The 16329-nt window shown below is 34.1% G+C and overlaps 2 protein-coding genes across 2 annotated transcripts; both read right to left on the reverse strand.

The window, feature by feature from the left end:
* Positions 1 to 3277: 3277 nt before the first annotated feature.
* Positions 3278 to 15170, reverse strand: LOC306638891 (olfactory receptor 4C11-like). The gene is made up of 2 exons (XM_079102341.1): positions 15114 to 15170; positions 3278 to 4717 (listed from the first exon to the last, which is right to left on the reverse strand). The coding sequence occupies exons 1-2, from the start codon at positions 15167 to 15169 to the stop codon at positions 3745 to 3747; spliced, it is 1029 nt and encodes a 342-aa protein (XP_078958467.1). The 5' UTR covers position 15170; the 3' UTR covers positions 3278 to 3744.
* On the reverse strand, positions 12574 to 13491 carry LOC306638494 (olfactory receptor 4C46-like; the record flags this gene model as incomplete). The annotated part of the gene is made up of 1 exon (XM_079101742.1): positions 12574 to 13491. One exon carries the CDS (start codon positions 13489 to 13491, stop codon positions 12574 to 12576), a length of 918 nt encoding a protein of 305 aa, XP_078957868.1.
* Positions 15171 to 16329: the final 1159 nt, after the last annotated feature.

Here is a 16329-nt window from a genome sequence, read left to right on the forward strand (position 1 = left end):
TTTTTTAAAAATTCTCTTGAGATTTTCTTTTTTATTGAAGGATTATTTATTTAGGAATCTGTTTACTTTCAATTCTTAAAAGATAAAGGAAATAGGAAAATATGTACAGGGGAGTTTTTCTCACTCATTAAGAAGTGTGTACTTGTGATATGGCTTTTGTGGGTAAATGGGTGGAAATGGAGAACATCATTCTAAGTGAAATAAGGTAGACTCAAAAAAGTCAAGAGTCAAATGTTTTATCTCATATGTGGAAGTTATAGCAAATTAAGATGATAAAAGGGGGAATCCCATGAAAATAGAAGGGAGATCAATGGAGTAATTGAATCAGTGGATTGACGGGAGATGAGAGATGATTGAAACAAAGAGGAACTTTACAATGAAGTTGACCAAATAACGCTATGAGCATAAATGAATGCATCAGTGAATTCCACCTTTATATGTTTATAAAACAACAATTTAAAAAATAACAAATGCAGAGAAGAAAGACCAGTTAGAGTACAGGTAGGGAAATGGGGAAAGAGGGAGAGAAGGCGGAAAGGAATAAGCCAGTGAGAACTGAAAAGCAGCAAGACATATTTCATGCACATATGATTATGTCACAATGGTCCCCACTGATATGTAAAACTTTAATGCACTCATTAAAATAAAAATAAAACCTAAAAAAAGGTAAAAAAGGAACATAGATGTTAAGACACCTTAGATATAGAATTATAGAATTTGCATTCAGGTGTCTAACTTCAAAAGTTCTACTCTTACATTGTATTACCCTTCTTGAAGTTAAAATATGCACTAATTATAATCACTGTACTGCTCATCTAAAGTTTCCAGTCTTTTAGGACTTTTGCAGTAATGTTTGAATTAAGGATAAAATAGGGTATAGACATTTTCACTCACACTGGAGACTAAAGGAAGTGGTCTAAAAAACCTTACTTCTGCCAGGCACTTTGGTGCATACCTGTAATTCCAGCAACCGGGGAGGCTGAGGCAGGAGGACAGCAAATTTGAGGCCAATGTCAACAACTTAGTAGGACCCTCAGTAACTTACAGAAACCTTGTCTCAAAGTTAAAAATAAAAAGAACTGGAGATGTTGCCCAGTGGTAATGTGCCCTGGGGTTCAATCCCAATATACAAATAATTATAAATAATAATAAACAACACAATAAATAATGGTAACAAATATAATTTAGAAACTAATAAAAATAAAAACTTTTTTCTGATTATTAGCAGGGCAATATCAAGAAATTTATACATTTCTCTAAACTTTAGATTTTCATTTGTAATTTCTTAATAGAAACAGAAAACTTTGTACTGTTTGCGGAGGCATAATTATATGATAACAACAATAACAAAAAGAACTGGATACATATTAGCCCCTCTACTTATTCTTTAAGTGAAAGGATAGTTTGAATTCATAGTTTTAGTTGTACTGATATGAGAGATCTGGTCACTTTGAAATTTTTCATTGGATGTGTATGGTATCCTAGATTTATTTTTAATTTTACTTCACTTTAACAGTTTTGTTTTTTCATTTTTAAAATTACAAATAATAATCATACATATTTATGGTGCTTTGAATTGCATAAACCATTTTTCTTTCTCTAGATGTCTACTTCTCATTGCATAATCTTCTATTCATTTTACTCTATATTTTAGGTACAATTTAGAATATTTTTTCTATACCTATGATTTTGATTTATTATTCTAAAATGCAAAGCATTATGAGCCTCACAGTGGTGTGTGTGTGTGTATGTGTGTGTGTGTGTTTATGTATGTGGCTTGTATTACATAGGAGTAGATTAGATGAGTTTACCACATAATCAATTCATTGCAGACCCTATAAAGTATACTTCTGTCTTTATGCGTGAATTTACTTTAAAACAGTTGTGGCAGTAGGACATGGTGAATAGTGGTAAGAATTTTTCAATTAAATTATAAGGGGCAGTATAAAAAATAAACTTATCAAATTGGTAATAGTTACTAAAAATGTGGTACCATTTTCTACACTGAAATCAATGAATATTTAATAGACACAAGTGCTATATTTTCTGAATGTCCATGGTAATTTCATCAAAATCATTCACTTCAAAGACAATAGGTCATATCATTTTGGGGCTCACATCAGTTCTACCTTTCTGCTCCTCAGTCTGAGAAAATACCTTGTATCTCTGTATTTCCAATTTTTACTTAGCTTTCAAAATAATCACTGTTTTTCTTTTATTTGCAATTGATTTAGAGAAGTTTTGCTACAAGTCTTGAACACTAATTTTTTATTTATCTTTTATTTTTTTATAGTCTGCATTTTGATTCATTGTACACAAATGGGGTACAAAATTTCATTGCTATGGTTGTACACAATGTAGATTCATACCATTCGTGTAATCATATATGTACATAGGGTAATAATATCTGTCTCATTCCACCATTTTTCATACCCCCCTCCCTCTCATTTCCTTCTGCATAATCTAAAGTTCTCCCACTCTTCTCTCACTCCCCACCCTCCCACCTCCATATATCATTCTCCACTTATCAGGGAAAACATTAGGCCTTTGGCTTTTTGGAATTAACTTATTTCACTTAGCATGATATTTTCCAATTCCATCCACTCATTTGCAAATGCCATAATATTATTCTTTTTATGGCTGAATAGTATTCTGTTGTGTATATATACCAGAGTTTCTTTATCCATTCATCTGTTGAAGGACATCTAGGATGGTTCCTCAATCTAGCTATTGTAAACTGAGCTGCTATAAACATTGATGTGGTTGTGTTACTGTAGTTTGCTGATTTTAAGTCCTTTGGGTATAAACTGAGGAGTGGGTCAAAATGTGGGTCTATTCCAAGTTTTCTGAGGATTCTCCGTACTACTTTCCCAAGTGGCTGCACCAATTTGCACTCCACCAGCAATGTAAGAGTGTGCCTCTTTCCCCACATCCACTAATTTTGTAAAAAACAAAACAAAAGAGAAAAACCCCGAATATCTCAATTCCATTTATAGTCAGTTCTTTAAAAACTCACAATGTTTTGATTAGTTTAGCAAAAAGAAATATATAGTTTAGAATAACTTTATATCAAAGGAGCCTCTTATTTAAAAGGATGGAACTTTCTAAAGACAAACCAGTCATAAATGACATGAGTTCTTCTGATACCATCAGAAAATTTCTTTGAGAGTGTTCAAAGACACTTCTACCTTACTGGGGATGCCTTACAGAGTGAAGAAAAAAACACAATGAACTGACTGACTTTATTTATCTATACTAATAAGTTTCAACTGCTCTAATAGAATAAATGTTTTCTCATCAAACCAGAGTGAAGATTGATGTGACTTGTAGTTCATGTTCACAAGTGCCAGAAAGGAACTCTAAGGGAAGGAAGGAGTCAGACTAAATATGTGAGGGATATTTACAGTCAGAGGTCAAAACACAGAAAACTCTAAGGAAATCAGGTACATGATTTTAGAATGTAGAGTAGTCAGGCCCTAGAACAACAGTGACTGGAAAGGAAGAGAATCTTCAGAGAGAGAATATTTTCTATAACTTCATGATTTAATTTCCAAATTAGTTCTAAAAAAGAAAAAAAGAGAGATACCATGGAATTCATACTTCTTTTCAACTAACAAAATTAAGAACTGACAAACGTATATGTAAGTACACATTACTCTTACAATTATCAGAAATGATCATATTTAATATTCATAGAGATTCAGTCATATCATATCTGGATACATATGAGGGTGAACCCTCAATTCATCCCTTGGTTTCCGATGTCATTTTAGAATGCCATAGATTTCTCATGGCATTTTTCACCTCTGCATTTCTCAGTGTGTAGATTAGTGGGTTGAGGAAGGGTGTTCCGATAGTATAAAATACTGTCACCATCTTGTCCATGGGGAATGTGGTTGGGGGGCGTGTATATATGAATATACAGGGGCCAAAGAACAAGACCACTACAATGATGTGAGACGTGCAAGTGGATAGGGCTTTTTTCCTCCCTTCTGCACTGTGATTTCTCAGTGAATACAGTATGACAATGTATGAGATTGTTAAAATTGTTAAACTGACTAAACAAATTGCCCCGCTGTTAGTCACCAACAGCAGATTCAGCAAATAAGTGTCTGTGCAGGCGATTTTAAACAAGGGCTGCAGATCACAGCAGTAATGGTCAATCAAATTGGGTCCACAGAAGGGCAATCTCAAGGCCAGGATAACCTGAGCAATGGAATGCATAAAAGACCCTATCCAGGCAAGAATAATCAAGATGAGACAGACCTGCCTCCTCATGATCCTTGGGTAATGCAAAGGCTTACAAATGGCCACATAGCGATCAACAGCCATGAGGATGAGGACAAAGATCTCCATGCATCCAAATAAGTGCAATGCAAAGATCTGTGTCATGCACTCACTGTAGGATATGAGTTTCTTTGCAGAGAGAGCATCCACAATTAGCTTAGGGGCTGTGGATGTTGAATAACAGGAATCAGCAAAGGACAGATAAAATAAGAAGTAGTACATGGGACTTCCAAGTGTCCTGCTGGATTCGATGGTCACAAGAACAAGTGTATTCCCCACTACAGTTCCCACATAGAAAATTAAGAAGATTAAAAACACCATTTTCTGACTCAGAGGATCCTGTGTCAATCCTAGCAATATGAACTCAGTCACATTACTGTTTTCCCACATGGTTTCAGTTGATGTGGGGACATCACAGGTTGGAAACAATCTGCAAAGAAGAAATTTAAAAAATTGTGAAATGAATACTAAATTTTGAAGTTGAATACATATTCTCAGTCATAAAATTGCAACTTTAAAATGGATGCTATTAATGATAACTCCCAATAGGTTCCAGTCACTTTTTTATTCTTTTTACTGGATAATATGGAATTCCTAACAACTATTTCACTCATTTTCCATATTGGATATGATAATAATTAAATAAGACATAGAAAATGTAATAAAAAAGCAAATGCTTCATCAAGCAAATTAAATATTGCTTTCTTGGATTTGGTGTGAGTAGGCAACTTTCCAAATTGAATGCGATCCATTAGTCTTCAGCATGAAGCTATCAATGGCAGAGTCTTGCATTGCAAATCTAAAAAACACTTAAGCTAGATTTACCTCAATAGACTTTTACATTATTTGAACCTGGTAGTCCCATAAAATGTAGCTATAGAATAAGCATGTTGAACATTAGAATAATTATTGTTTAAACATTTGAGATAGCCTCTCTTGGAGTCTAAGCATTCACACACACACACACACACACACACACACACACACAATGAGAGGGATAGAGAAAGAGAAACAGAGAGGTAATGAAGGTACCTCAGTACCTTCTTGAACCTGTTAATGCAATTTAATATATTTATTTAATAAATATTCTGAACATTTAATAAATGGCATTCTAAACATTTTAAATTGCCTTCCTGAAGAGAGAGAAGAGAAGAGAAGGGAAGAAATAGGAAAATAATTAAAACAATAAACAAAATTTTATGAATGAATAAGACAGTTGCTCTGGTCCAGCAAGACTTAGTTTAATATTTTGCTTTAACTAAATCAATCACTTTTTACTTTACATCTTAAAACACTCTAATGTTTCTCATGTCCAAATCCAGCATCTATCATTAAACTATATAATTTTTATAATATTGTTATCCAAACAAATTATTCTTTTTACTTTTTATATTTCAGAATCTTTGAGTAGATTTTCTTAAGACCCCAGGAGACACATTATAATACAGGAAAAAAGAGAAAATACACCAATCAGAATATTTTCCAAATTTCATGTTCATGACTAAGCAATAAGAATTTTTGCAAATGTTAGCAGGAAATGCACCAAGTCATGGTTGAAACTTTCAATGAAATTATAATTGATACTATCAGATGTTCCATATCCTGACTTCAAGGAAGAAAAGGTAGAAATAAAATGGCAATTCATTTATTTTGACTATACCAATATGGGATAAATTTTTCTATGAACCTTGTCACATATGTTCTCCAAATAATAGCGCAGTCAAAAGCAAAATTAACTCTGAAGTGGATTATATATATTAAAAAATCTCTTGCCAGAAGAAAGCATATTTGCTTCAACTTTAAATGGATTCCACAAGTCAACTTAAAAAAAAAAAAAAGCAGAACAAATACAGAATTGGCGAAGTACCAGTTTTAGAGGATACCCTTTCCCTTATTAGGATGAATGATAAGAAAGTTTGATTTTTATTCACAAGTACATTGAAATTAAAAGTTCCAATAGATACATCTTCAGTGGTCAAACTAAAACAGTGATTTTTTTTAAAAAAATGTCTTTTTAATAAACAGTAATGTCAAAGTTCTGTCAAGTAGTTAACCCTAAATATTCTTGGTAGGGAGTTAAGTGGGCATGATCTCTTAGGCAATAATTTTCAATACTTACAAATAATAGCTTTTATAATAAATACTTAAAATATATATAGCCACTCATGGTCACAAAGAGATTCTCAATAGCCTTTTCTTTGGCAGTGAGATAGGTAATAACTTAGTGTCCATATCAGTTTCAGTGAGACTGAATAAATCATGAACGATGCTTTTATGCAGATGTTAAAATATCATACACACACATGGGTCTTGTCTTTAAAAATATTCTAAATTAAAATTTAAAAAATGTAGAGCCATACTGGAGAAGGGAAAAGAAAGAGAAAAAAAAAAGAAACTATACATACAAACTATATTTACATAACATAATCTTCTGTTGTGAACAAAAATGTTACCCTCCAAAGCACACATAACTGATTTCTTTTTCTTTTTTATGGTTACATCAATAGTTTATTTTATGATTACATTACACTATCTCATTGGAAATGCATATTTGGAATACTGTGTATGTATTGTAATATTTAAAACTTGGAGATTCTTCATATATTGTCTTTGCCTGTGATATAACAATAGGAATAAATTCTTAGTGAATTTGCCTTATGAGAAAGATATAGTAATAATATATACCAAACTATATGTATATCCTATTAGAAGGGTACCCAAAACAGCAAAGTGTTCACAGTCTCTGAGTTGAAGAGAAGGTTGGCAGAGGATCTAATTTTAAAAAGTACTCACTATTGTAAAATTTGAAAATGTGTTATATTCTTTGCTATTAGGGCTTTATAGTTACAGATAGTAATTGGGTTTATCACAACATACTCATACACACATGAAAATCAATTTCAGTTCACAATCCCCCCTTTTCCCTCCCTCTTGTCCTTCCTGAATTCCCTCCCATCTCTGGTTCTCTTTTCTCTACTATGATTTCTTTTTGATCATCTATTAACTTATATTTGATTGGTTCTTTATATTCTCCTATTGTTTCACCCCCTCCTTTCCTTTATTTTCCTCTGGGCTTCTGCATATAAGAGAAAACACTTGACCTTTGAGTCTGAGTTTGGTTAATTGCACTTAAAATGTCATTCTCTACTTTTGTGTGAAAATGTGTTATATTCTTGATGCATGAAAAATAAAGCTCTTACCTTCAGAGAAGGTCTATTCACACTGGCATAAAATTTAGCCTTAACAATTGTGTTCTGGTGTAGGCAGGAGGCACCGTGGTATTCCCAGGGCAACATTATGATCCAGATACTTGATGGAGATGGTGAGTCAGTTGCAGGGGTATCTTAGAGATCAGGTGTTCTTTAATCACATTATGCACTACCACGTTGCCATTACCTACAGGTTTGCTTGCCTTCCTGAGATTTTCCACGTGCACTCAAACAGAAATAAATATCAAATAAATACACACATGTAAATTTCATAGGTACGTAAGAAAGATGTACATTACAATGAAGCAACATAAGAAAGGGGGCTTTATATGTTCATATTTCTTACAGATATAATGCAGTGGTGTTCCATGAAAACATCATCACCACTGTGAACCATGAAGTATTTTCCTGGAATGCAGCAATATCTGTTTTCATTTGCTTCTCATCTCCCTCTCCCAGTATTCCTTACCCACAGAGTAGTGCCCATGTCCATCAGCAACTGCTGAGCATGCTTCTTATTTCCATCTTCTTCCCTTATATTGTAGTGCTCTCAGACGAGTCTCTAACACTTCTGTCTTCCACAAGTGCCTCCTTTGCATCAGACACTGGCTGTGGCATTGACAAAATTATCTTCCTGCAACTAGTAAATATGACTAAGTTACTTCCAAGTGCAGTTCTTTCTTGCCCTTTTTTCTTCCCAAGGCAATTTTCAAGTCATTTATTAAATGAGAATTAAAAATGCTTCTCTAATTCTGTCTGAACCAGTATCACTTTGGACTTGCAATTTGAAGCTTTGGTTCTCATCTACATGTTAGAAGAGAAGCTAAGTTAATCCCAGATTCACCCATTTCCTTAAATTCATGATCACATGGAATTCTGGCTGTGAAGCCTTCTTTTTTGCCATCCTGGGAGGAGTCTTCATACACAAATGAGGCTGAACACAGTAATCTGGGGGAAGGCTGTTATCTAAAGTGTCCCTACCCTCCCAATTAGGAAACACAAACTAGATGTGATAATGAATCAACCTTTAATTTGTCTTAGGTTGTGGTAGAGAGAGGTGGCCCATTTAATTTAAAGGTACTAAAGTGCCATTATTTAATAGAATAAGAAACAATGAATGTTTAGACTCCTGGTATTGTTATTAGTACCAGTCCCCAATAGAAATCTCAAGGTTTCTTGATGAAATGGCTGATTTAAGTCTGGGGCACAAATTACATGACCAATTGAGCATTATGAAGTGTCAGAAAGTAAGGAATTATAAAATGAACATATATTAATGAGCATCTATGACAGGGAAATTGGAGTCAGCAGATAGAACACATCACAGCCAAAGCTATAAATAATTTGGACATCAAAATAAATAACATAATGTTGAAATATAGCTTAAGGGATAAAGTAAATATCCATGAGTGCCTAAATATGTAAAATATTGCATAACTAAATAAAGAAGCATAAAATATCTCCCATGAAAATAATTACAAATTTTACTACTTGAGATACTTAATGTAAATGGACTTATACAGCATTAGACTTTTTGTGAATAGCTAATTTTTCTTGACACAATGTTCTCAAGCTCCAGCCATGTGGTATCAAGCATTGGAACATTAATTTAATACTGGGTAATATTCCATGGTGATATTCCATGGTGATATTCCATGGTATCACATTTTTTACCCATTCTTTTGTTGTAGATCACTTGAATTGCTTATGTGCTTTGGCTATTACACATAAGGCTGCTATCTACATGTGTGTACATCCCTTAAAGTCCATGAGTTTGATTATTTTGTGTTTATGCACAAAATGGAATTGGATCACCAAGTAGTTTATTTTTAAAGGAACAATTCTCATACAAGTCAACCATTTTATAGTGCCACAAACAGGTTACGAGTGTTCTTATTTTTACACATCTTTTCCAATTCTTCCTTTTCTGGTTTTCTTTCTTTTTTTTTTTTTTTTTTTTTTTGTTAATAATAGCCACATGTATAGGTTCAAGGTTGTATTTCTCTGTACTTTCAATTTACCTTTCCCTATGCATATTAATGTTGAGAACCATTTCTTCTACTTGTTAGCCATTTGATTATCTTTCAACAAATGTCTATTGAGTACATTTCTTACTTTTAAAAATTGAAGAAACATATATCACTACATTTCATGATGGAGCAGAGATATGCAGGCCCAGCATTGTATTTGTGGATAAGATGATATCTATTTCATGATGGTTAGATCAGGGTACATGTCCATTTGGTGGCTAATGTGTTTGGGATTTTGAATGTTCCTCAGTGGCCTATGTGTTAAGGGCATGGTCCTCATGGTGATACTGGGATCTTTGAGAAGTGGGGCCCCTAGAGTTTTTTCTTTCATTGGTGGTAAGCTTCTGAAGAGGACTGTGGGACCTCAAGCTCTTCCTTGGTATTCTTGCTCCTGGATATGATCAACTTAGAAGGTTCCCACTGTTCTTTAGGTCCAGATGATCCTGGAGGGCACTGGTCAAAATATTGGTGGTTTTCTTAAGACTTTTTACTTTTCTTCTTTTTTTCCTCCAAGTCTTATTTGTTGAACACTCAGAAAATCAGTTCCACCAGTCTTGAAATAGCCATGATGGGTTTTAACTTTAATAGTATTGCATTTACCCTTTCCATTTGTTTGGGATCAGTATTAGTTTTGGGACTCAGTGTTATATTCTATCTGCTCTTTACATAATAACTTACTGTCTCAAATGAACTAAGAACTAAGCTTGTGAAGCCCACTGGTAGTGGGAGGGCACAGGAAACTTAGCATCCTTTTTTACTTGCAGAGATGTATATTTCTCTCTCTTCCATCCTCTGAATTCCCTCATCCATTTGGTGATGGAATTCAGAACCTGGATCTTACCGATGATTCTTATCTTTCTAATCTTCCTCATATATCGGTTCTGTTGTCTACAACTTTCTTTTTTTAAAAATATTTGGGTAACAATTCCTCCCTCTCATGTCAATGTGTGTTCTATAGATACAGAAAGTGAGTTGAAGATTTTTACCAAGTGACATATGGAAGTCAGAAAAGCCAATATGGGGGAAGAAAGCCTGGGGTCCCAAGTGAAGTCTGGCTTTAGCTTTGGCCTCAGCAGCTTCAGAGTACCCCCTGTTCTGCATAACGTGGTCAGCTTGGAGGCCAGGGGCAGAGCCTTTTTGTACTTTCATGATAGTCTTTTGTTTTTCCCTTTGTTCATAAAACAAGACTATAAGTACATTACTTGCTAGATTAAAAATTCCTTCAAAGTTTGACACATGATCCTGACCATTAAGCTTTAACAGTATTATGAGACCTTGCCTGATCTTGCCCTTTGCTGTCTCTTGAGTCTCAGGAGTTACAATATAGCTTTATTCTAGGTAAGTATGCAGCATTGATGACTGGCACCAGTGGAGTTTTGGTGAAAATAGTGTTGAATGAATAAATCATTTAATAATGACTATATTGAATTGAAGTTTTTCTTAACCTGTGTATCTACTACCTGTCCTAGGAATGATTTATCCTCATATTGCCCATTTACCCTACTGACTCCACCCTATCCCTGGGGTGATTTTTCAATGTTTTCCCTTCTAGGAATCTTTCTTGACCCATGTCCCAGATTCCTCTTGTGTGGTTTTATAACACCCTGTCTACCGTACCTGGGAGTCTCTCAATAGATTTTAAATTTATAAAGGAAGAAGTTTTTATACTTTAAGCCACAACAGAAGTACAGCCAAATATATTTCTTGGGCACAAAACTTTATTAATGAGTGAAAGAAGAATTGCCTGAAAAGTATTTAATCCTGCAATTGCTTTGTGTGTAGAAAGACCTACACATTATGAAAACAACTTTTAATAATGAAATATAGCCATGAAGTAACAGGAAAATGATAAATAGCCCACATTTGTAGAAGAATGGTGTCTTCCTAAGGGAATATGAAGATAAACATTTTTTCATATATTGTTAAACTGAATTCCATATTGTATCCCATTCCTCATTTTGAGAGTTAAACACATTTTTGTTTCATTTAAAGGGAAATCAAGAATTCTCTACAGAATTCTCATCTGAAGGAAATAAATGTAGAAAAAAATTCCTGTAATCCTTTGTAATCTTTTTTAGTGTACATTTTATTGTATTCACTTTTTTACTTATAATTTTATTTATTTATTTAATATGTAATCAGGTATCAAATATTGTACTACTTGTAGAAAATATTGGTAGCTAGCAGGCAAGCAATTTATGGACTATAACTGCACTTTTAGTAAACAGGAATTGCAGAGTGACATCCAGGTACACTTTTATTTAAGTCATCCCTATTTCTAACGGATTATCAGCAGGCAGTGACATGAGCAATACTCTAGTTCTAAAGGCACAAAGGAAAGTTAGAAACAGGGGTGAATCTCTTACCACTTGTAGGGTAAATAAATGGCCTGTTGTCTTTTTCCCAAAGTACTTAGATACTATAATATTACTAGAAATATGAGAACATTTCTTTTGATAAATAAAGTAATATCAAAAAATAATTAAATGGGTTGATTTTTAATTATAGATAGTCAGAGTATTATAATATGGTAAGTACAGTCCTTTTCTCAGAAATTGTAACCAGTAAAATTATATGAACAGTTTCTCATCATTACTGGCAGTGAATTATAGAAGCTAAGAATATGATCCAGAAAATCAGTAATCTGGTTGCTGAATCATCAGTACATCTGTTCTGATAACTCCCATTTCTGTAAGGTAAAATAGGGTAATAGCAGTGTTTACCTGATTTAGTGTTATAGGCATTATCGATCAATATCAATATTTTTTATATCATTACTTTTTATTAGAAGGAAAACATAAATCCATGTAAATAGATAAAGATAGAAAAAACAGGACCAAATTAAGTAGAAATTTGCAATATAAGTAGATTATTCAGGGTTAAGTTGTCTCCATTGTCTGAACCTATTCCTATTTCTTTCAATGCAGATTTTGAGAATAACAGTCTTTTCTCATGGTCTTCCAATCATATTTTGCTGAGATATTGCAAAATGTTCATTCATCCTTTCCTCTCTTGAATCAATGTTGTGACTTAGGCACATTCAATTATCAAATAAATTTTCTGCTAAACAATTTTCTAATGGCATTTTTCATCTGAGCATTTCTCAAAGTGTAGATCACAGGATTTAACATGGGAGTTATCATGGTATAGAATACAGCAACTGCTTTATCAATAGATAAATTTGCTGGAGGTCTCATGTACACAAATATGCAGGGAACAAAGAACAGGACAACCACTGTGATGTGGGAGACACAGGTGGACAGGGCCTTGCGCCTGCCCTCCAGGCTATGGGTCTTCAGGGAGTGCAAGATAACCACATAGGAGACAAGCAGGAGGAGAAAGTTTAACAGGCAGATGAACCCACTGTTGGCAGCAACAAAGAGCCCCAGAATGTGGGTATCAGTGCAGGCCAGATTGAGCAATGGGTTCAGATCACACATAAAGTGATCTATGACATTAGGGCCACAGAAGGGTAGTGGGAAGATGAAGAGGAGCTGGATGCTGGCATGGAGAAAGCCTCCCATCCAGGACACTCCCACTAGCAGCATACACACTCTCCGGTTCATGATGGTTGCATAGTGCAAGGGCTTGCAGATGGCCACATAGCGGTCATAGGCCATCACTGTCAGCAGGATGACCTCTACACCTCCAAAGAAATGTTCCCCAAAGACTTGGGCCATACATCCATTGAAAAGGATCGTCTTCTTTTCCTGAAGTGAATCTCTAATCAGTTTAGGATTATTGACAGAGGCATAGCAGGCATCAATAAAGGAGAGACAGGCCAGGAAAAAATACATGGGAGATCCCAACAATGAGCTGGCAGTGATGGTGATCAAGATGAGCAAATTTCCTGCCATAGAGATGATATAGATGAGCAAAAACACAGCAAATACAATCTTCTGCATCTTTGGGTTTTCTGTAAGTCCCAGAAGAACAAACTCTGTCACATTGTTTGTAGACTCCATGTACTTCTTGTGGAAACTTATTATATTACCTGAAAAAGTTGATAGAACCTTGGATTTATTCAAATTTTCCACCCTAATAAATATTAAATACCCAGAAACCCCTGAATTGTGAAATATTATGACATTTGTTTATTTTTGTGATTGCAATTCTTTATTTTTGAGATGTAACAAAGGGTTCTGAATTCTTGAAGATTAGTCAAATTGCCTCAAGAGTGATTATTAGAAAATAGTATATAGAGAAGGATTCTGTAAACCAGATTATAGGTATCTGAGTACACTTACATATTTGGAATGACTTTCAGTCTGAATTGAAATAATGGACTTTATGCCAGTAACAGCTTGGACCAAAAAGAAAGGTAAAAGATGAATGTACTAAATATCCATATACAGGCAAAAAAAATTACTATTTATTATTAAGAAATGGAGAATGACAAAAGAAAATTGGGAATAAATGAAAGGATGCCAAGGAATTTGAATAAGGGGAATATTGGCTCATATAGGGCTTCATGTGTCCTGGATGAAGCTGAGGGAAATTCAGTAGAGTGGAAGCCAGAGGCAGCAGCTCCAGGTATCAGAGTATTAAAATATTTGACATAAATAATGATGGAAATATGATAAAACACAAAAGAGATACTATAAAATAACCCATAATATGCACTTACTAAATTTAAGAACTTAGTAATTGTTAATGTTGAAATATTTTAATGTGAATTCTGTGTATTCCAAAGTGCCAAGTACTATACACACATGATTCATTTTAATGGTTAGAATGACCTTTGTGGTCAGCATTATTTTGTACATTTAACAGTTAATGAAATGATGTCAGAGACTAATGTTTACTGTTCTAAAAACAATAATAATATTATCTATTTTTTTCTGAATATTTCATGTGTTTTAAGATATTTTGCAGATTCTTTTTGCAGATTCTCTTACATGGGTGCATTTTCTGACACTTCACACACTTATATTATCATCTATAAACTGAGAAAAACAATACCACCTCATCATCTGGTAAGAGAATTGATTGTTATATGAATATATCCACCACAGTTCTGGAGATACATAAAGGAAATTTCATCAACTTTTATAAATGTACATGCATTCAGCAGAGAAGCAAACCTGACAGTTTGAGAAATGTCACAGAGAAACTTTTGACCGTACAACAATCTGAGGAGAAATGCTTTCCATGATTACTTTTAAACAAGTCAGAGAGACCTGTATTATACACTGGATTTGACACCAGAAAAAGTCCTACTTGCCTGTGCTTGGACTAACAAATGATAATTTATGAACATTAATAATCATATTTAGGTCATTTCTATATGAGAGTTGCATTAATATTGTTTCCATCTTCAAGATTGTTAGGTTATTCATTGATATGTGTCTTCACTAAATAATGGTTTCTAGTGCTAGACAGCTGGGTTTTAGAAAGTGCTTGGTCTCTGTGAGTCTCAAATCATTCAATGTTAAATTAGACTAATAATGTATTATGAATGTGTTTTGAAAATTTGGGATAAGGATGAGATTTTCTATGACTGTATTTTACAAATATAGAAAAGTAATGTTAACTGTATATGAAAAATAACAATATTTAGTAAGCATCACAAGTGTTGAAAACCTACCTTTGCAGTTCTAGAAGATTTTTGTGGCATTTCGGTGTGTTCAGGCAAAAATCCATCTTCAAATGAGTTCCTCTTGCAATAAGCATATTTTGATGTCAAAGATAAAATGGAATTGAGAAAAAATGCTCATATAATACTATACCAAATCAACCACTTTTAAGGATGTGTCTTTATGAGTTTAAATCTTTCAGTCTCACATAAGCCTAATGTGACTTCACAGAAATCCTGAGGTTGAATTCAAAATGGAGTTGCTTGATTCACCATGTAGAAATGATCCTCATTACCTGGTTCTGGTCCATCAGGGCAGGATGTAGAAAGTGCAGAGGAAAAGCATTTCAGTGGATTTCTGCACACATGAGGAGTCTTGCTCTGGAAACATGGACTACAACAAGGAATATTTTCATCTCACACTATCAGGATATTGAAAGTGTTCCCATAAAATCTCAGGTATCTTGTTTATAACTGTGTATCCTCTCCCAGGAATTTGTTATCCACTTGTTGGAGAGGCTTTGTTTTAAAGAAGTGGATGTTTTGGCATTATGTTTGAAAATCACCCACGCTTAAATATAGATCTTATTCCCTGCACTTAGAACATAAACAAATGGGAGTTGCCTCTCCCTGTCTGAACATGAGTTGCTAGCTAAATGCCATGTAAACAGCATGGCAGCCTAAGTTCAGCCTGGGGACCAGTGGTTCAGGCTCCCTAATGATGCCTGTCACAGAGGGACTTCTTTCTTCTTACCATTTTTAAACCTTTCTGAAAACTCATCTTGATTGCTTGAGAGCTGAAGCAGTGAAGACATAGCTTTAATGAGAGGCATTTTAAGTAGATAACTCCAAAACTGCTTTTCCTAATTTTCATAGTGTTTTGGAAGAAGCCAGAACCCCAGAAGGCTCTAAGTTACTTATCCATGGTCTCATGGTCTGGTCAGTGTGGAACAATAAGCAGCATGACAAATTTGGAAAGATACTTGAAACACAGAAAGAGAGTTTCAATCTCTCCATATTTTGTCACTTGGCATTGTTTATTATTTTCCATTCTGTCATTCTGTGAAGTACAAATGTATAAATTGTCTTGGCTTTAAATTAAAATTTCCAGATGACTAACTGCAGGCATTGCTTTCATATTCTTATTTTTCATTAATGATAATATCTTGTGAAAATTCTATTTATATATTTGCATAATTTTAAAGTATTTGTTCTTAATTTCCTCCTA

The sequence above is a fragment of the Sciurus vulgaris genome, assembly GCF_902686455.1.
Source record: "Sciurus vulgaris genome assembly, chromosome: 11".
Lineage (NCBI taxonomy): Eukaryota > Metazoa > Chordata > Mammalia > Rodentia > Sciuridae > Sciurus > Sciurus vulgaris.

Bases quoted from the DNA above. Each gene is read 5' to 3' on its own strand.
- LOC306638891 (XM_079102341.1), bottom strand. From the start codon at position 15,169: ATGGATTTTTGCCTGAACACACCGAAATGCCACAAAAATCTTCTAGAA. The intron at 4,718-15,113 runs GTAGGTTTTCAA...TCTTCTTTGCAG, and splicing joins AATCTTCTAGAACTGCAAAG to ATTGTTTCCAACCTGTGATG.